This window comes from Acanthaster planci, linkage group LG03, assembly GCF_054643075.1.
Source record: "Acanthaster planci isolate LZ-2023a linkage group LG03, COTS_SCS, whole genome shotgun sequence".
NCBI lineage: Eukaryota > Metazoa > Echinodermata > Asteroidea > Valvatida > Acanthasteridae > Acanthaster > Acanthaster planci.
In genome coordinates, this window is record NC_141779.1 from 20,057,047 (window position 1) to 20,079,449 (window position 22,403).

General features: G+C 39.4%; 3 protein-coding genes across 3 annotated transcripts; 2 read left to right on the top strand and 1 right to left on the bottom strand.

Annotated features, from left to right (window-relative positions):
- Positions 1 to 211: 211 nt before the first annotated feature.
- LOC147799715 (uncharacterized) lies at positions 212 to 3,698 on the top strand. The gene has a single exon (XM_087135053.1). The coding sequence runs from the start codon at positions 224 to 226 to the stop codon at positions 830 to 832; it is 609 nt and encodes a 202-aa protein (XP_086991179.1). The 5' UTR covers positions 212 to 223; the 3' UTR covers positions 833 to 3,698.
- A 1,583-nt stretch (positions 3,699 to 5,281) lies between these two features.
- Positions 5,282 to 12,538, top strand: LOC110990930 (N-alpha-acetyltransferase 80-like). The gene is made up of 2 exons (XM_087134774.1): positions 5,282 to 7,160; positions 10,516 to 12,538. Exon 2 carries the CDS (start codon positions 10,599 to 10,601, stop codon positions 11,220 to 11,222), a length of 624 nt encoding a protein of 207 aa, XP_086990900.1. The 5' UTR covers positions 5,282 to 7,160; positions 10,516 to 10,598; the 3' UTR covers positions 11,223 to 12,538.
- On the bottom strand, positions 12,539 to 15,514 carry LOC147799716 (transcription initiation factor TFIID subunit 5-like). Its single transcript, XM_087134775.1, has 3 exons — positions 15,317 to 15,514; positions 14,860 to 14,953; positions 12,539 to 14,198 (listed from the first exon to the last, which is right to left on the bottom strand). Exons 1-3 carry the CDS (start codon positions 15,417 to 15,419, stop codon positions 14,075 to 14,077), a joined length of 321 nt encoding a protein of 106 aa, XP_086990901.1. The 5' UTR covers positions 15,420 to 15,514; the 3' UTR covers positions 12,539 to 14,074.
- Between the last annotated feature and the right edge of the window lie 6,889 nt (positions 15,515 to 22,403).

The window sequence follows — 22,403 nt, forward strand, 5'->3', positions numbered from 1 at the left end:
AAGCCTGAGCCACTCGTTTCGTAAACGCCCTTTTAGTCTACGCAGGCTTTCGGTACTGTAGAATAGAGCATCCAGGCACTGTGTGGTTGACACTTAAAAGTTACAGTTGCAGATATTCGGTAGTGTTACATTTTATTAATTGGCACCGAAACTAAACCTCTCCATCGCTTATCGAGAACACAAGGACATGAGAATCCTTTCATGACTGGCAGAACAACAAACCATGGCAGTATCACTTTGCTCCCTACACGATCGCCAAGATCTGATCAACTCGTGTGCAGACCTCTTGAAAATTATGTGGCCTTGTTCCAAACCAGACAGGTTGCATCAACTAACTGCCGAAGAACAGAGCGGCCCACCATGCTCTCTTGTCCTCATCGAGCACGGGGAGGACACCCCGGATACTGTCATCGGACACGTAAGGCTAGTCACTGTGACCCGTCCCAAAACGCCTCGAGGTGCCTACATGGAGGCCGTGTGCATAAGTCCATCCAAGCAAGGTTTGGGGCTTGGGCGCAAGATGACGCTGCTGGCTGAGGATTTTGCATCTGAGAGGTTGGAATGTGAACAAATTTTCTTGTACTGCAACCCATCAACAGCGGGTTTCTATAGACGCCTCTCGTACCAGGAGTATCCAGTGCTCTCATTTGAAACGGAAGGTGCAAATTTATTGTCCCAATTTAGCCGTACAGTCACGTGGTACGGAAATCATCCAAGAAAAAACTGGGAGTGGGTCTACCGTGAAGGCCTGTGCGCCTCCAGGGATGATATGATACAACGAGTTATCGGCAAGGTGCCAATGAAAAAATGTATCACTGCAGCCAAAAGATAATTCAAAGAATCCATTTCTAAGATCTGTATTTAGCACCAGTCCTAGTGACTGGCATGTCCACTGTTACAACAACTACTATATCTACAAATATCTACAAAAGAAAATTAGTATGGATTTCCATTTAAAAAAAAAATATGTTAAAACTTCCATTATTAACTTTAAGGGATGTAATGCAATGCATTCTTGTGATCCAACTTGCCTGCCATCTACTATTTATTCCAACATCCTTCGCTGGGTCCACTTCCACCTACATGTACGTCTACGTCTCATCAGTAAACCCCAACAATATTGAAACACTTATTCACCATCTAAATGAGACTTTTTTGGATTGTATAACTTCAGCACTTTATGAAAGCCATTTTCTTGTGTGCGCATTCAAATATTGTTGTAATAAATATAAGTCAGAAGGAAAAAAATTGCACACGAGGTTTCTTTAAAAACCAATGGATACTTTACAGAATAAATTCTAAGAAAACTTTGTGAAAAGGTGAAAAAGTGTAACTGCCAAAATTAAACTATTCATGCGAGATATTCAATAAAATATAACGTTTAACTGGAAACCTAAAAATTCATTCCTCAATGAGCGTGAACACACATTGAGCCTTACACATTACACTATTGAGGATATTCTCATTATATTATTGGTAATAACACTAAGGATTCTTCAAAAGTGCCCTGCACGGTAGTTAGGCAAACCCGAAGGAACAAAGTGGCGGATAGCAATAATTGCTGATGCCTTTAGGCCTATCGAGTATTTTGTTGACATAGGAAACAGACTTTCCTATGAGCTGATCAAGAAAAATGGAAAAATTATCTTAAAACAATATCGTTTGAATTAAAATACATCATAACCCTAAGAGAATTTTGGAAATACACGTAAATTTCGTATCAAAATAACAGAAATTATAGGTTTTTATCAACGATATTGTCAAAATTAAGTTTTCTCAAAACTAGGTAGTTATGCCCTTTGACACACAATCAATTCAAATATAAAACATGTGCCCTGACCACACGGAACTGTGGGTCAAGCCAAAAATTGGCATTCGTTCATTGCTCACTGTTCATTTTAATATTTAGAAGTACATCCATTTTTATCAACATCAGAGTTCTTCAGGTCCAAAGGTGTGTTGTTCTGATGCGGGATGACACATAAGGGAAAGGCGTTCCAATTTGCTCTTTTGGTTCCTATTACCTACGAAGAATTCATCGACAGTATGAACAAAATTCCCTCAAGAAAAGCACCTGGATTTGATGAACTATGCTCCTTTGTTATCAAACCAGTTTAGTACTCACTGGGGAACCACTGGCTGAAAATTTCAATAATTCTTTTAAAGCTGGAGTTTTTCCTCATGGATTATGAAAGGCTCAGTTTAAACTGATACGTGAAAAAGGTTGCAAACATGAGATTGGAAATTTCAGACCAATCAGCTTCATCAACTTTATCTCTTTGAAAAGTAATCCATTCGAGATTATTTATAATTGTCATCTCGTCAGTATCATAGTTTAGCTTTAAACGTACTCTACTTAGCAACATCTTATTATTTAGTCAACAAATGTGTCGTAATATAATGATAATAATGTAAAATGGCAACCATTATTTTTTCATCTTTCTGGATTTATCGAAAGCGTTTCATGCAGTCGATAACAACACTCTGATTTGAAAATTGGAACATTAGGCCTACGGTATTCTAAGAGTGGCCTTAAACTTGTTAAAATATAGTCATGTGACAGAAGCCTGTAGGTTTAATATGATTCTGTGAAATCTACAGAGGGCTGGCCTATTGGAAGTATTCCACAGGACTCTGTCTTGGGTCCCTGATTATTTTCATTGTACATGATATATGCAATACTTGGTTATCCACAAATGACACAAGTTTTGTATATATTGATAAAAAATGTTAAATTGGCGGTTAAGAAGTTTATTTTTCATGTCCAGGAAATTGCTACACTACTAATTAATTTCAGCCATTATGTATAAATTATGTATAAATGTTCTTATACTCAGACTCAAGAAACAAACACAGGATTTTACACACCAGTTTGAATTTATGCCACAACCACAAGGACTTTTATTCATTCTCATAATCATCATTCATCACTGTGCGAGATACAGATGGATTGGCAAAGCGGTCACATCAATTCTTAAAGGGCCACACGCCCAACACTTTGAACACCACTGAGCACCACTAGGGTGCCCAGACCCAACACTTAGCTGGGTATACAGAGTCAAAGTGACTACAAGGCGCGTGCCTATAGGCCTAATCCAAAACAAGTGGTTAGGCCTAAGCTCAAATCCATGTCAATCATTCGGATGTACTTGTAAACATGAAAAAGTTGCATTTGCACTGATGTAACATTCAGTTGGAAGCCCAGCCCCATGAGACTTGCGAGCACTAGTGCAACTGTACAATATTTAATCCAATAACAATTTAATGACAAATGTCTCAAAACAATGCAAGGAGAATGGCTGCCTGAACCCGTCCAAATATGCCTTTGTAACACCTCAGAAGGTATGCCAAATGTATATTAATGTTTGATTTCCAATGATGTAAAATTCAGTCAGGAAAACTGGTCCCGTGAGACTTGCGAGTAATGTAATGATCTAGATCAGGGAAGAGTATTAAATTCTCGGAAATGCTTAACGAGAATTAATTTATGAATACAAAGTATCTAAAACATCCAATATATTGGCTTCATAAACTATGTTATTAAGTATTGCACTATACTAACTGTGTACAGCTCTGTCGTTTTACTCAGTGTCTTGTATTATTTGCCATTTTGCAGCAATAAGCTATATATAGGCCCTTTTCGCTGATTTCAACCAAGGCTCCGGTGAGGGAAATAAATGGGGTTAGTTACTCAGCAACTTTTAGGCCTTCCGCCGTCTTTCGTTCCTTTATTTCATCCACCTCCACCACCAATATCCTCTTCTCTCTCCCAACCCGCAAAAAATAGTATAACGATGTTTTACAACGAACACTTCACAAGTCACTCCGTGCAATGATCCAGTGGCTCCTGTCAGCCTGCCCAAATACATGTACACACAATTAATTTTACACCTTAGCAGGACATGTGAGCGCCACATAGCACATACATGTATATTTATATACACACAAAAAGCAATTCCCCTACAATTTGGTGTTTAAGACTGTCCTTAATTGTTTACAACATGTTTCTATTTATTTACTGTCTTATATATTTGCTCTCCATTGTGCGGTTACAACATCGTAATACCAACTAGCTGATGCTCTTTACCAAAAGGAAAATCTGTTATGTCGACTTAGACACCCTAATGAAATGTCCAAAATGTACGTCTGACACCATCGAAATACTCATCAGTGTTTTTGGACCGAATGCAATTTTTTGTAGTACTTTGATCTAACTGTCATGGCCACAAAATGGGACTTGGTCTGCCATGAAGGCCCGTGCACCTCCGTGCAAGGTTGACATGAGACATTTTCATTTTTTCAGCGTTACAATGACAAAATACTTAACTGCAGTAAAAATAAAAACAAACCAGAAGTTTTGTCTTTCTTGACGACAGAGCAGAGGACTTTTTCGCATTTTCTTTTTTACTTAAGAAAAGGGCATTCCTTGATTTGAGACATCACCACATTTGGATTTCTCACTTCTTACTCAAACATCTATTTAAGAGTTCCCAAAGTTTCTAAAGATGTTGTGGCCTCTTTATAACAAATATTCGAACCCTTTCGGACATTAGGAAACACAACGAATTAAAGTTTGCATCCTTCATACCATGTCACCTTGTCTATAACACTACCCATTCTAGCTATCTACCAAATTTCAGCCCAATCAGACATGTAGTTCACGAGATAAAAGGCTATAAAGAAGGTACCTTTAATATCACGTGACTAGTCACATGATGAAATCCTTACCACATCCGGTCAATGTTTGTCTAAAACCCTTCCTTTTTAAGAGATCTGCAAGGTTTGACCCAATAGAATATGCATTTAAGAGATATAGTGCTTTGAAGAGTGCACCTTTAATATCATTTTACTGGTCTTCTGATGACATCATCATCACATAAGGTCATTTTTTTGTTTATTACACTTCCCTTTCCAGATACCTGCAAGGTTTCAAACAAATCGGACATGTCCTTCAAGAGATATAAGGCTTTCACGTTTGCTCCTTTAATGTTATGTCAGCTGCCACCGTATGACGTCATTATGACGATGTTGTTCTTGGACCCTCTCTAGCTGGGGGACTTAAAGAGTGCACAACTCATACACAGTCAATCAGATCAAGAAAATTGCCGAAGACTGGCTGTCGAACACAAAACATGTTAAAAACCTACTGGGAAAATAGTGTTGACAGAGAGAAATTTTAAGGCCCCCCACCAAACAAAACTTTCCATTGCTGTGGCCAGGTCAATTGAGGGCGCTGTGCACGTGACAACTCATTCAGTGTACTTTATTAAATTAGTGCATTGTTTTAGCTGCCAGTCCAGAATCCCTCCGTTGATCATCATTATTTTATTCTGCCACAGGTATGTTGAAAACATTTGTTATTGTCAACTTGTTCTATAAGTGTTATAGATTGAGGATGGCTACTTGTTTGATTGTTATCCTCTGAGATATTGGAGGATTGGAAGGATTTAAAGTTGTGTAAGTTTCAGATCTTATCATCAAAAGCTATGTGTATGTAAATGTACACACAGTGATGCCTGTGAGTCTGTATGTTGCATTATGATCTTATTTCACTGGCACAGCTTACTTTTCTGATTCAGAAAGTAACTTACTTGTATTCGTTGAAAGTTACAGATTGATATTTCTGATACTTGTGAATTTGAGTAAGGATATTTGGCTCAAAAAGCAAGGATTTTGCTGTTGTAATTTGGGCATGTCATCAGAGCACAATGTATATATACGATGAAGTGGCTCCAAGTACTGTCCTTACACACATGTATAGGATCTAATGCCTAAGCTTGACCAAGTTTATCGGTATTAGTTATGGCACTCTCAGAAGATTTCTTTGTACTGTTGAGCATAGCCCACTTATGGTTACACAGATTTGTTGGAGAACTAGAGTTAATTGCATTTTGTTAATTCCTTGTTACTTGTGTCATTGTTAATTTAGTTTGGTATTTCCAATCTACCCTGGACTTGGCTTAAGTTTACGTACTTATTTTGTAGTTCTCTATATCCTTATCTGTGTATTTATTTAGAGGCAGTTCAAGCACACATGTATATAGAATTCTGTTGTTTTATTGACAAGTATGGATCGATTGGACTGCTAATGTGAATTTTCTTGCACACCGTTCAGCAAACTTGGATATTTTCCCATAGGATGTGCATTGTACATGTTGGATAGTAGTTTGACCACACCTTGGGCTCCTTGCCTGGTGGTTTCCCAAGGATGGAACAGAGGTAAACCAGCTGGTACAGTCATTAGGACTGGCCAGGAATGTGGTTGAGTGTAAGTGTAGTTGGCATATTGATCATTGACTAAGCCACACCACACAACTCGGTGGAGATTTATTGATATTGTGCTGTGTGAGTAGGACTGTGTGCAACTTGAGTAATCGCTATGTGATCAGTGCACTACACACCAGCCTTCACAGGAAACCCCCTGTGGGGAATGTTTATGTTTTACCCCAGTCCTCTGGAAGGGCTACTCCCTAGTTCATTAGTATGTATTAGGATTTTGGTCAACTGTTTATTGTTCAGTAGGACACTGGCCAGCAACTTCACTGTTCTGCTTAAACTACTGTGAATATTTAATCAGGCGGACTTGTGATTTTACAATGTGCCGACTAGTACTTACCTGATTGGTAATTGTTTTGTGGATTTATGCAACTGCTTGCCTCCTGAGGATTAGAAATAACTATGGATGCGTACTACATGTTGGCTATGAAAAACTTAAGGCTAGGCCAGGCTTACGGAGATGTATGTTTCCAGTACATGTATGTCATGTTATTGATATGTGCACTAGTTCAGTGTACTTTATTAAATTAGTGCATTGTTTTAGTTGCCAGTCCAGAATCCCTCCGTTGATCATCATTATTTTATTCTGCCACAGCGAACTGGAACCCTGGGTACCCCCTTTGACCCCAGTACCCCGACACACCCTGGTAACATTTGGCGACCTTGCCAGGACAGGGCAGACTGATGGGAACGGCGAGGGCCTGAGCATGCTGATACGTAGCTGAGGGAGTAGTTTGACCATCGCGGTTACACCGGGAGTCAGTTTAGCAGAATGACGGCCGCCAAGTCACTCATAGAGTTTGAAAAGGAGGTGAAGGCAGGGCTGTACCAGCTGCAAGAGCAACAACTGGTGGAACTAGCCAAGTCACACCCGGCACACCCTGGTAACAATAAAATATTCAAAAATCAATTTAAAAAGAAGGTGACGTCATCATGACGTCATAAAATTGGTGTTTTGTATCAGATTTTTTTGTTGGCTGTAATTTTGATGACAATTGAAGATCGCTAAATGACCAAAATGATGCCCTTAAAACACGTACAAAATCAATGGGCTAAATACACATGCAGAAATGCTCCTTTAAAACTATATCTAGTGATTTGTGTTTAAACTGACAACATTTTCTGCAATATTACTTGATATTGCCACTCTAAGGTATATTTGTAATCGAAAGAAAGGGAGATTTTAGTCTGGTAGTAATTCTCGGTCGAAGTTGAGGACTACTCACTCATTAAGCTCGATAATAATGTGTGGAAGAAAACTTGTACAAAACCTGTGGGGAAAATTACACATTCAAAAATCAATAAAAACGTAGTTGATTACGTCTTCACGACGTCATAAATTTTGAAGTATTTTTGTATCGGGTCTTGGTTGGCTGTAACTTTGGTTACAATTGAAGATCGCCAAATCACTAAAATAGTGTCATGAAAACGTGTACAAAGTCAATGGGCTGAAATACAAATTAAAAAATTAATGATAAATCACTTGATGACGTCATCATGACGTCATTTATTTTGCACATCTTTAGTCAAGGGTCCTTCCTTGATGTAAGTTTGATGAAGATACAAAGTTGCTGGGGACTAAAGTCGGTGGTGGAAGAAATGTGTACAAAACAAAGGGGATTTGGGTCAGAAGAAGAAGAAGAGGAAGACGAAAGAAGAAACTAGAGGTTTGTCTGTCTTAAGGACAGAGCAAAGGGCTTTTTCACGTTTTCTTTTTTTCTTAAGCAAAGGGCATTCCTTCATTTTAGATACTACCACATTTGGATTTCTCACTTCTTACTTAAAGTACTTAAAGTACTTAAAGATGTTTTTGTGACCTCATTTTAACAAACATTTGAACCCCTTTCGGACATTAGGAAATGTAACAAATTAAAGTTGGCACAGTCAATCAGATGAAGAAAATTGCCGAAGTCTGACTGTCAAACACAAAACATGTTTAAAACCTATTGGGAATATAAAATATTCAAAAATCAATTTAAAAAGATGGTGACGTCATCATGACGTCATAAAATTGGTGGGTTTTTTTGTATCAGAGTTTTTGTTGGCTGAAACTGATGACAATTGAAGATCGCTAAATGACCAAAATGATGCCCTGAAAACGTACAAAATCAATGGGCTAAAAACCTATGCAGAAATACTGTTCCTTTAAGTTCATGTCACGTGATTTGCGGCTAAACTGAAGAAAAATTATGAAATTTTATTTGATATTCTTACTCTTGGTTATAGTTGGAATGAAACGGAAGGGAAAATTTAGTATGATTTCTCTTTTGTTCTGGTAGTAACTCTCGGTCGTATTTGAGAACTACTCCTTAATTATTCTCAATAATAGTGTGTAGTACGAGAACGTGTACTATCCCTATGGAGAAAAACTGTGGCTTTAACCTCATGTCACGTGACTACTTATGATGTCATGATGACGCACGTGTTCTGGGACCCTCTTTACGTGGTGGAGTATGATTGTGCACAAACATGAAATCAGTTAGATTGCCCAGCGTCCCGAAGTGTGCCTGTTGAAAAATGTGTACAAAATCTACGGGGAAAAATGAGGTATTCAAAAATCAATACACATGTTGCAGTTTCTCTTCCAAGATTATAGGCTATCACCATCAGCAGAACTGCAGCTTCAAATCAGTCACTTAACAATGTTAATGCAGGCTTACATCGTCGAGGCTTTCTGCTGCAATACCCAACAATGAGAAAACAAAATGTCGAGCATGTATCACATCTCAGGAGTTGTGGTTAATGCCGCGTGTCTAAACCCACACACGTGTATACATTATACATATACAGACAGTATGATGCACTCACAGTGGCCTAGGTAAGTATACACTTTGGACGCGCGGTCCGAGAACTGGTGCCTCGATAGGCAACGCCTACAGATGAATAAATCACGCACCCAAGGTCAAAGGTAAACCTAATACGGTTTGACAATGTGCGCCTGCATTACAACACCTATGCAGAAAATAAAATATTGAAAAATCAGTATAAAATCAGGTGATGACGTCATCATGCCGTCACCCATTTTATATAAATCTTGCCTCGGGGTCTTTGTTGGCTATCATTTTGTCATCGTTCAAACATTGCGAAGTTACCAAAATTTTGGCTCGAAAACGTGTACAAAGTCAATGGGCTATAAACTCGTTTGCAGAAACACTGCTCCTTCAACTTCATGTCACGTGATTTGCGCTTAAATTGAAAAATATTTATGAAATATTACTTGACATTCGGCCTCTTAGGCATATTTCAAATCAAATAAATGTAACAGACTGGAAAGTACCCGATTTCTCTTTCGTTCTGATAGTAATCTTGAGCCGAAGTAAAGGTCTAGTGATCTTGTGTTAATTAGAAAAACGTGTACAAAACGTGGGGAAAAATAAAATATTCAAAAATCAATATAAAATAAGGCCATGACGTTACCATGACGTCATAAATTAGGCTTTTATTTTCCATCACGGTCTTTGCCGGCTGTGACAAATGATTGTGCCTTAATCTTGATATTTTGATTATTATATCTAAAACATTACACGCAATAAACCTGTTAAAGGATGCAGAGTTTGTCAGTTAATCGCAGGCCTGCTTGGTGCTGGGTTGAGTAATGGGGGCAAGCGACATGGGCGAAGTGGCGCGTCAGTGGACGAAATGGCACGTGGGCGAAGTGGCAAATCGGTAGATGGGCGAAGTGGTCGTGGGCTAAGTCAGTGACAAGACCGTTCCACCAACATATGTTTCCTTCCTAATTGTTCAGGGTCGCACGCTTGAATGCCAGTGAGCTTTTTGCTGGAAATAACTCACGAGACGTCTGATGGACTTTGTCAGTCAAAATCTTGTGTAATCAGATATGCAGTAGCCTTTTTCGAGCAGTGGAACTAAGTTTATTTCCTCTCTTCGTGTAAAAAAAGTCATGATATTCTTGCAACCGAGGTTATCACAGGAATATAAAACACTGACGGTCATTAGATTGCACAGGTTTTTTAAAGCCAGATTCACGAACTAAAATTCTGGTTCACAGTGAGTTTATTCTGTCAATTCAAGCCATCAAAGGTCGATACTTGCTACTGACGATCCGACCCGCAGGCTACCCGTCATGCACCACGCCACAATCGCGTCGCGTCATTTAGTTTGTAACGCATGTGTGCCCTCCGCAATGGCTGGTTTACGCAGGCTTTTGATACCCGTACCCAACAATAATCAGATGATAAGGTCAGCTTGATTTAATGCACTGTCACGAACTACTTGCAGTTGCGTCTGTACATACGGTACAGGCTACATTGCATTTATTGGCAGCATCATGAAAAGACAACTCGGGGACCTGAGAATCCTCCATGGCAGAACAGCAAACCTCGGCAGTTTCAATTTGCTCCCTTCACGATCGCCAAGATCTGATCGACACCTGTGCAGAGCTCTTGAGAATCACGTGGCCATGTTCCAAACCAGAGAGGTTGCATCAACTAACTGCCGAGGAACAGAGCGGTCCACCATGCTCTCTTGTCCTCATCGAGCACGGGGAGGACACCCCAGATACTGTCATCGGACACGTAAGGCTAGTCACTGTGACCCATCCCAAAACACCCCGAGGTGCTTACCTGGAGGCCGTGTGCATAAGTCCATCCAAGCAAGGTTTGGGGCTTGGGCGCAAGATGCTACTGTTGGCTGAGGAATATGCTCACGAGACGTTGGGATGTGAGCAGATCTTTTTGATCTGCGTCCAATCATCATTGGGTTTCTACGAACGCCTCTCGTACCAGGTGTACCCAGTATTGACACTTGAAACAGAGGGTGCAAATTTGCTGTCGAACCTTGACAAAGCAGCCACGTGGTATGGGAATCATCCAAGAAAAAACTGGGAGTGGGTCTACCTTGAGGGCCCGTGCGTCTCCAAGGATGACATGAGACAACAAACACTCAGCCAAGTAACGATGGTAAAATATTTTACTGCAGTTAAATGATAAGCCGAAGAAATCTGTCAGAACTACAACTTTACTGTTTTCATCTAGTTATTCCTTTTGATGTATGGAGTTATTTTGACCTGGTACTAGGAGACCATCAATCAGTCAAACATGAGATTGGCAGATTCCATCACTTTGGTTCAGTTCAGTTTCTTTCAATTAAAACATATCGATGACCGTCGGACAGGTTTACAAATTCAAAGCAAAGAAACGACTGCACTTAGGAAATGTAAATATATTAAAGCCTTCATTGCCGGGGAAGATAATAACAGTGTTTCAAGCGTATAGGTTTGGGTTTTAGTTCACTCAAAGCCTTGCAGAAAGGACTGACATATATTTCCCCTTTATTCACATATGGAATGAGCACTCAGTGCACTCTTGTATTGAGCGTGAACGAATCCGGTAAACCTTAACAACCTTTCTGAGCATTATGAAAGTCGTATTGTATCCCATCCTACATTCATAGTTGTTTGTAAGGACTGTCACGCCATATTTCGTAAAGTTCTACACATGTATTTACTTAGCATCAACCAGGTTGACTGTCATTTCCGCTGTTGCTACAGCAACCAATATCTTCAAATTAAAATGATTAATGTGGACCTCTACCATTTTAGCAAATATATGTAAAAATTTATATTATTTACTTGGGGGATGTAATGCCATGCATTCTAAGAATCTTTAATGTGGTGGTCAGACTTTGTCAAGTCTAGCGTTCCCTCAGGTTTCCACACCACGCACTTTCTCACAAACCTCGAGTGTTCCTACTCGTTCAACATAGTCCCGACATTATATTTTAATTGTTGTATTTTCTGTGTAGAGTCGCCCCAGTGGTTGTTCATGGTCATAATCATAAATTAATCGTATCCTCGTCAATATTAGTCTGCAACAACGGGTTGTATAGTCCATTAATTCCTACCAGACATGATCGTATTGTTGTACGCTAGTACACGACGTACTTCGCCGTGCCGTACCTGACAATCTGCCTCTCTCTGGCAGTTTGTTGTGGCAGAACCTGAACTCTGTAGACAGAGCAGGTTGCACAGTGCTCTTTTATCCTTTAGTCTATCCTTTAATAATCCTTTTATCCCTTTGCCCACCAGCTCTGCCATATCTTATGACTTAACTTTTTATTCTTGCAATTACCACGGCATAAGACTTTTTTCCATTACTGGTCAATCAATCCATATCATTGACAACTCCATTTATTAGCGTCCACAATTGTGTAAATTTTCTATTTCTTAATATTGGGGCAATCCTAAATTTCTCAACGTGATTTCAAATAGAAATAAATCAACTCTAATATACAGTGAGAATCATTCTTTGTGCCAATTCTTGATCTTTATTTGGAGTATCTTAATCGCCGGAGAGATCAATCCCTAACTTAAAACTTAGGCGTACCCAATCACCGTAGGGTATCACCACCCCACGTATGAACGTGACCAGGTGACATTAATATTCTCAATAGTAGACGCTCAGGTTCCATCTGCTGTGACTGGTTATGCAGCTACAACTCATCAATCAGAATCATGCACCCGATAGTTTCAACTTTAATCACACATCTGTCAATTAGAAATAAAAAGATTGGTCTTAGCCCTCATTTTGCCCTTAAAGGTGGTGCACAAGATTTCCATTCGTAGTACTTTTTCAAAATGGGCTATTTTGTGTATCATTTCAATGACTCGCTTTCTTGGTGAGTTCACGTGTGCTTCGAGATAAATTATATCTAAATAAATCTAGTTTTGTGTTGAGGCCGGCAAGAAAATACATTCAAGTCTGTGTCACTTCCTCTAACCAGGATATTCCTGCCGATTCATCTCATGAACAACGCTTCACCATGTAGTTAAACGACCGCAAGTCACCGAAGTTACGGGGTGACGACATGCATATCGTTCAGGTCACATGCATGTTGGTCAAAACTGTCCACACGCTGCCAGTGTACAGCACAGCCATTAACCACTTCATAAATCAACACATGATGACAACCCGAGCCCTTGCATTCTTGGCAAACAAGTTGTGATCAAAAAAAAAAAAAGAAGGAGGTTAAATGTATGGAAATTGTGAATTTTGTTGAAGAAAACAGGCTACCTGTTTTCTCCCAGGAATTGATAAATCAGAGTGTTTCTCTTGCAATTTCGGTGATGGAATGGGAAACATCTTTTAACATGTAAAAACGTTGAAATCGTACATTACAAAGATGAACAAAGAAACTGACTGGAGCAGGATTTGAACATGCGACTTCCAGAATACCGTACCAGTGCTCTACCAACTGAGGTATTTAGCCTTACATTACGGTGGCCCTTCCCATTTGTCAACATCTTTAATCAGGGGCTCTGGTCAGAAGCCATATGGAACAACAAGCATCATACACATTGTAATTTCAACTTTAATTTCATACCTGTAACATGTCTAGCTCTTCGTTTTTCCCTCAAGAGAACAACTGAATGTGTCAACTATTTACTGACATGGTGCCTTTTCATATTTTTATAAGAACGCTTTACATGTAAGTTGTGTCACAGATCAGCAATAATTCAAACAGTTCCCATTTTCACGTGAAACTTCAATGGCTTGGGGGTTCAAATGACACAAAGCATTTTAGTTAACGTAAGCTGGGTAGGTGCTATTCACTGGAAAGTCAACAATGTCGGATAGCTCTCTCTGTTAAAAATCCTCCCGAATCCTTGAAAACTCCCACCGACACTACAGAGCACCAAGAGCACCATTCCAAGTAAGTGCATCTCCCTCATACAAGAAGGTTGCTGAAGCTTTGAACAGCTTTCAAAGAGGAAATTGTCCAATTCCTGGTTGAGAGGCTGACAAGTGACACAGAGCTGGTCACGTCCAAACAATTCTCTTCAGCTGGACGCATTTGCATAAGACCCTGCAGCCAGTAGCAAGTTCCGTCGGGTAAAATGGAGAAAGTGTACAGGAGTGTCTTTGGTGGGATAAGAGCCCAACAAAAGCTTGCTCTTTGAAGATCTGTAACGAGATCAGAGAGCTTTTCTTCAGTTATGGAAATTGGAACATCTCCAACAACTAATGTAAAAAAGTTGTAAACATTTTAGTCTTGATCGCATTGCCATTCTTTAAAAGCATCAAAACCAAGAAAATTCCTGGAAAATGTGGACTGCAGTAATCCTTGTTTTGTACCAATACACAGAGTGTTCCTCATGTTCCAAACTGAGGAGATCATTCCAAGTAGACACCTGTGTGTGCACAGACAAACATTCCTCTCAGCAATGTCAGGTTATCTCTGGAAGGATTCAGGTGTCAGTTTAGAAATTCCTAGTGCTTCTGGACGTCTTGTCAGACATGAATATGCTGGAGATTGGATGAAGAAACTTAAGCTACAGCAGCAAAAGACAGATAAGCCAAAAACTTGAAACGAAAACTTCAACCCTGAGCTTAGTCTAAGCTGCTACAAGAGAGCTGGAGAAACTCTGTTTCTCAAGAGCTTACATGCAGATCTAAAAATGACCGTCAAACTATTGATCATACACTAATAGCTTCCCTACCGATTATCATACATTATGTGATCAATAACTACCACAAAATCATGAACAGCTATTTTTGATGATGCAGGATTCGAGGAGCCATTTGGACAGCGGTTGAAGAAATTTCGTAATTTTTTTTAACTTACTGTACAATGTTGGGTGTTGTAGTCATGTCCTCCGCTTCAACTTCCGAGAAGACCTTCTTCACATCCCACAGCTTGACACAGTTATCCATACCACCTTCATCATAGAAAATAACTGAAAATTACCAAATACTTACCAAATTAGAGTTAAACAGTGCACAGCAGAAAATGCTTACTCCATTGCAAGTTTCAATCAAAAACGTGCTTATCTAAATATAGATGTTATGACCCACCAACGGGTTATTCAAATGTAATCACATGCTCGTTACAATTTAAAAACTCAGACAGACACATGCTGTGTTTGATTTTAAGGTTACATCCAGCTTGATTACAGACTCCAAAATAGCCACCATCTTTTCAGTGTTGCAGAGAAAATTCAACTTGGCATTACATTCCTCCAATAAATTGAGTGAAACAGTGACCCTGGACTGGCGAGCCTATGACAGATGTATGCTGATACCTGATGCTAGGACACTGCCATCCCTGCAGAAGGCCAAAGCGTACACAGTGTCCGAGTGGTCAGTGAGTTCAGCCACCAGGTGTCCGTGCCGCAGCTCCCACATCAAGACCCTGCCATCAGCGCCGCCAGAGGCTAAGTAATGACCATTGGGAGAGAAGCATAGGACCTGAATGGGACCCTGCAGGGATGAGAAGTCGTGGACTTTTATTCACGAGAGCTAGGGGACTGGACCTCACATTGCGTTCCGAGAACAGGCAAAAATCCCAAAATCATTTAATATTATATTTGGAAAAAAATACAACATTTGGCAGAAGAGAGACAAGATATACTCTTAAACATACAGCCAAATGCCACAAATTCTTATCAGAGCCCAGTTTCACAGTGAGCGCGGCTTACTGTTAAGTAAGTTATTTTGCTAACAGCACAGAATATCAACAAAGTAGTCATACACTGGTGACACAAAATGCACATACACAGTGCATGAACTTTCAAGGTTAACATTATTATGTTTCAGTTATTATGTTTATTTATGTTTTATTAGTGCTGGCAAGGGTAATTAAAGCACTTTGCTCATGGGGTTTTTCTTAGTATCAATGTTTGCCTGCTTGTTTCTGCTCCGAACTTTCAAAAATTTGGTACCATTAAGGGAAATGCATTTTCAAGAGAAAACAGATTTTAGAATGGCAATATATTGTGCTTGTAAGGAATTTCTTCATCAACCCAGTTGAACGATAAACCGTTCAAACATCCCTTTAGAAATAAGTTATTCTGTCAAATCAGTAAGGTATTCACAGGAAAACTCAAAGTCAAGATACAACCTTTGGTATGCTAAGGGCATAAGATGTACAACAATATGCCACTGTTGGGTTGTTTTTATTATTATTGGCAGGTCAACTGTCTTAGCAAAGCAAGCCAATCACCTTGGTCATGGGTAGGTAGTTAAGTGTTTGATAAAGGATTACAGGGTAATTGTTTGGTGATGGGGCTCTTAAAGATAAAAAGCTGGGAAAGGTGTTGAAAGGGAAGTAGCGAAAGAAACAGTGGCAATCTGGCCTCTCTCTAGTGGAGTCCGGTGCAGATTAGGGGTCTCAAACCCCAACCCTCCCCCAATACCTATAAAAAAAAAGAGTAAACAACTGTAGTACTACTAAATAGATCTCATCCTGTTAGGGTCATTATTTGTACATGGCGTTAGGAACATAAGCTTAGCTACCTGTATAAATGCTAGTGTGTCAGTAACAATGACAGAATTTGCTACGCGTCTGCAGCGATGCCAACTTTTCAAAATGAGAAAGTATAATCCAATCGCACTACCAGTTCCGGTTTCCCGACTGACCCTAATTCTTCGGCGCAACCCTAAAAATATCACCGGCAAATTAGAAAAGAATGAAATGAAATAAAACAAAGTTTAAAATAATTCTGTTGAAACTTCGAATTCTTTGTTTCGAGCCTTCAAAAATCCTATCAAAACAAACAAAAATAAACCCTTCTCTTCTTTTCTTAGAGATACTATCTCGCCGCGGCGAGTTATTATCTCGCCGCGGCGAGTTAGCTAAAACTAGCTCAATTTGCTGCATATTAAGACTCAGTCTGGATACCAGACCCAATGATTCCGACTACTCTTCTAATCAAAGGTCCTGTATCAGCCAATGTCCACGTGACCAATACTCCAGCAGATTTCCGGGAATAGTCTAACTATTCCGAACTTATCCTGTCCATATTAAATTCAGTTTAAAGTGAACACTTTTTCTTTGATGGTCCTCAAACTTGTAACATTCGTTGCAAAGATTAAAATGAATAAAATTGGTAGCCAAATGAGTAACGGGAGAAGAAAAAGACCGTTCAGATGGTATCGGTAATATTTGGGCATACATTTTTTTCAAGATTCGAATGAAGTTTTACAGAGTGGATGAATTTTCATTGACGTAGCGTATTTTCTAGATTCCAAGGAATTATCAAAGAACGTAATTTTTTTACAGAGCGAACATTTTTCAAAATTGGAACGAATTTTTAAAGCCCAACTTTTTTAGATCGAAACAAATTTTTTTCTAGCGAAAGACTGAACGTATTTTGGAAATGGGAACACTTTTCAGCGTAAAGCAGCTGTTCAGATCACGCATTTTACACAAAATCTCATGCATGCGATCCTGAATATAATGAGAAAGCATCCAAATTAACATGAATCCCAATTAATAAGCAACTACAAATAAAAGCAACTTGTGAAAACTACGTTAAAACAATCTTGGAAAATTATGCTGCACTTGTCAGTAAATATCCTTGAAGTACTATGAGGCTTTCGCAGAATATCGTCTAAAAGATGGAATACTTTTTATGCGCGGCTTTGGATGCTTTCTCTCTTCGGATGCTTTCTTGGATCAGATAATTTCTCACTTCCGATGCTTTCTTAATTCGGATAAAGTGAGATTTCCGTAAATACATAAGCCGTTAGGTTGTAAAAAATGTCTAAATGTCAAAAAATGTTTACATTGTAAAGTTTTTGCTCTATTTTTAAAGAATTTCGAGCTTTAAATATTCATTCAAACCTAGATATTACGTTGTGTATATAAAAATTCATTGGATTCAGATTCTAAAAGAGAAATGAGATCCTTAAGATTTTGTTCGGTTTTTGAAAAATATATACTAAACTTCTAAAATGCAAGCTTTTTAAAAATGATAATCGCTTAAAACAAATTAAATTTAAAACTAAAATGCGATCAATACAAGAAAAACTTTTTCCAATATTTCGACCTTAATTCTACTTTGTAGTTGATGGTGTGCTCCGACCGGTATACCACGGACAATTCACAAAATTCGTGGTACAGACGAGGCCGGAAAAGCCCGAATATCAACGATACCATCCGAATGGTGTGTTTACTCTCCCCTTTCATTTGGCTACCAATTAAGTTCGGAATGGTTTGAATATTCCCAGAGATCTGGGAGAGTGTTGGTCACGTAGACGTTGGGTGATACAGGACCCATGTTAAGAAGAGTAGTCGGAATCATTGGGTCTGGTATCCAGACTGAGCCTTAATATGCAGGAGTTGAACTAGTTTTACTTTTAGCTAACCGGCCGCGGCGAGATAGTAACTCGAAATTTTCTATCGCTTCTACTTTGGGATGAATTGGTCATCTAGTCTGGTCACAGTCTTATTTGAAACACCATACTAACAAATATCTAGCTCACAAAACAACACGGAGACCTGAGAATCCTCCATGGCTGTGATGGCAGAACAGCAAACCAAGGCATTTTCAATTTGCTCCCTTCACGATCGCCCAGAATTAATCGACTCGTGTGCACAACTCTTGAAAATCACCTGGCCCTGTTCCAAACCAGATAGGCTGCATCAACTAACTGCCGAGGAACAGAGCGGTCCACCATGCTCTCTTGTCCTCATCGAGCACGGGGAGGACACCCCAGATACTGTCATAGGACACGTAAGGCTAGTCACTGTAGTAGTAGGGATTGGAGAGTTCTGGACCACACACCCCTTTTTGCCCCGTTTTTGCCCAAAACTCCTGGGTACTACATCGACTAAAAAAATCGCGGAAATAGTTTTGACGAGAAAAAATGGGAAAAACCATAAATGACTCGAAATCCCGGGTTTTGCCCCAAAAAACCCCTGAGTACCACATCGACAAAAAGGACATTTTAAAAAAATATAGACATTCTAGGGGATAAATCTATTTTACGCGGCTCCCCTTTGCTGGTGTGTTGGGTGACCTTTGGCCTACATCCGATCTACTTGCTGGGAATGATTTTGGTGATTTAGTAGAATAACTTACGGTGTATTGAACCGCCATTTATAGGTAACTTTTGCTTTTTATTTAAGCGGTAATGTTGGTTCTATAATAGTTCCGTCTTTAATTACTATTTTTAGAGTTTTCATGTTTAATTTTGCAAAGATCGCGTGTATTGCGCGATCTTTGTTTTTTATTTTTAAATTGTAAACCCTTTCGTAAATTAAAGAATCTCTTAGTTCTTTAGATTTAATCGCGTGAAAATCATTAAAAGGATCTGGATCTAAAGCATTTTGAGCTTTAATGTAATCTTCTCTTTTAAAACCCTTTATCAACATTTTTAAATACATTATTTATTTAAAATGAAAATCGTTATTTTTGCTTCACTGACTTTGCACTTTTGACTAGCACCGATCACACTAGCAATAACTTCTCGACTTGCCCGTTATAAAAAAAAACGGAATAAATAAACAAGCAATAATAAAAATAAATGGTAGATCAAACTACAAACGTGAATTGTTATTTTTGCAAAGACACGAGAAATTCGATCGACTTGATAGATTCGTACGATTGCTTTCGTTGTTTAAATTCCAAAAGTTTACGCAAATGTATCGATTGTAAAGAATGCCACAATTGTCACCAATGTCAAGACTGCGTCAGATGTAAGGACTGCTCCACCAGCGACGATTGCGGTAGATGTATAAATTGCGTGGCTTGTTTTAATTCATACGACTGCAGAAATTCAAATGCCTTGGACAGTTGTGAGGACTGTTACGAGTGCGCCCATTGTATCGAATGTTTTGGTTGTACCTACTGCACCTGCTGCGTAAATTGTGTCGAGTTGGAAGGAATGGATCACGTGGTGCTCATAGACGGCAAGCATAAAAAGCTGAGGCACGCGCGACAGAACGAGCCACTGCCCGATTCGTCGACTAAACTCGACGCGGACTTATACAAAATTGGATTAATTATTAAATACGACGCTGACGTCGAACATTTAATTAAAGTAGAAATCCCACCCGAATAAAAATGAGAAAAATTTTAGTCAAAGCCGGAAAATCAGAACCATGTCAACTCAAGTATTTATCGTTTCAGACGACCACGAGCGCCTAAATGCCGGCAACTGCGACCCCTATGGCCCCTTTGACCTGAGTAAATTAATCATTTTAAATCCCGTGGTTAAAGAAGGGATCTACACTTCGCCCATTTTTTACCATCACAACGACCAAAACAAACGCCTGTTGATTATGATGACTACAAATATGGCACTCGAGATAAAACGCCCGAAAACACCCAGGACCGTCAAATTTGTTACCAGATACAATCACCTACGGCAAGCGTACTCGATCACATAAATTTGGCTGTTTATAAATTTATCGAGTCTCAAGGGTCTAATCTCCCGTCTAACACCGTAAACGCCTACAAAGCCAGTCACGATATCGATGAATTGATCAAGATCGAATATGTAGTTAAACCGCCTTATACGGCTAAAAACCAAATGTACGTTAAAATAGATCCCTTTGCTTCGCTATTTGATCACCAAAAAAGATCTATCGACTCGTCAAATATCGATAAATTTATCAATAAGAGATGCGACGCGCAATCATTTATTTGTGCAAAAGACGTATACTATGGTACCCACGGTTCACTGTCTTGCGGAGCCAGCGTCAGGTATACAGTGACAGCGGCAATGTTGAAAATTAGAAACGACGGTCTAATTTGGAGTAAGTCGGCGTTGCAAGCGTTTAGCGGATTTGAATTAAAAGACGATTAAATTTGAAAAATCAATTTAACCCCGGTTATTCCTCGGAATAACCGGGGTTAAATTTTTTTTTACCTTAAACAAATAAACCCTTATATAAAAGATGGCTGACGCGGAACTTTGCCACTTGCTGAATCTAAAGGAAGTACACATAGCGGGATCACAAAAACAAAGTCAACCGATGCCCGCTTGCGACCACCAAATAGTTGAAATAAATGAAAGAAAGGCTTGTAAACATTGCGGCCTAATTTTTGGGTTTGCTTCGCTCACTTCTTACACCCCAGCAGACATGGGAGATCGGTACTTTAATCATCACGTTTGGAAGAAACCGCCACCACCAAAATCGAGAAAAACGTTGCAGAAGTATAACGTTTCTTTTAAAAACGGCGAAGCGGGTGTAATAGAATACAAGTTAAACCAAGTTTTAAACGGTAAGATCTCTCGAGGTAAACCGTTGAAGGCTTTAATCGCGGTATGTTATCAAGACGTCACTGGGGAAACCGAATTTAAAGTGAAAGACCTTTTTCAAGTCTCGGATAAGCACTGGAAAAACGCTATGGAGAAGTTTAACCTAGCCAAACAAGACGTATAAAACGTATATAATAAAATGGAGACTCACACGTTTTACTTGACAGAGAGCGAGCAGACGTTTAGATTGAAAAACGAAATCAACAACACCAAAGGCGACAAAGTCGTCCGAGTAAAGAATATTCAGTTTGAAGCTGGATATTTTAACGTAACAAACGCCACTGAAATTGAGTGGGATACAAACTTGGACGGTAGGCCAGCGGGGGTACTTGGCGAACGACCGCCCCGTATACCCTCAGTGGAAAGAACGGACTCATTTCCCAATCCAGAATTAGTACAAACAGCTAAATCCAGATTGATCCAAGCAAATAAAAGAGGCGAGTTAGCGGAAGAAATCAGAATCATCGCTGATGAAATTAAGCAGCTTAACCAAGAAATCGCAGCTTTAGAAGATCAGTTAAACCAAAGACAACCATCAGAAACGCGAGTTCGTTTAGCTTTTGATATCGACGATAAAAAAATCAAATCAGCTTTACTGCTCGAGGGGCAAAGACAAGCTTTAGATGAAATCTACGAAGGGAATCCACCAACTCGACCTACCACCACCACCAACTCCCCCAGGAGACCCAGAAGAGAATTAACTAAAAAACTGTTTTTGACGGAGCTAAATGGACCTATATACGACAGACTTCATTCGCGAAGCTCATCTGAACCATTACCCCAGGGCCAAAGAGGAAGCATCGTGGTACCCCCCGGTTATTATAGCATGGACTGGTTTCACTTTTTGTTAAACTCGATACCGGGCGTTTCTTTAAAGGTTCACTCGGAATCTAAACGGGTCACTTTGGCCATTACGAACCCCAATCTCAAGTTGCGACTAAACAAAGAAGTGTCCAAGCTATTAAACTTACCCAAAATAAAACTTTTACCCAAGGTCATTTACGAAGGCAATTACGATTTAAACCCCTTGAAACTCGCATTTATTCATTGCAAACAATTAAATACATTTGACAACTTTTATAACGGGCAGTCTTTAGACTTGCTAGACGTGATAGCTAC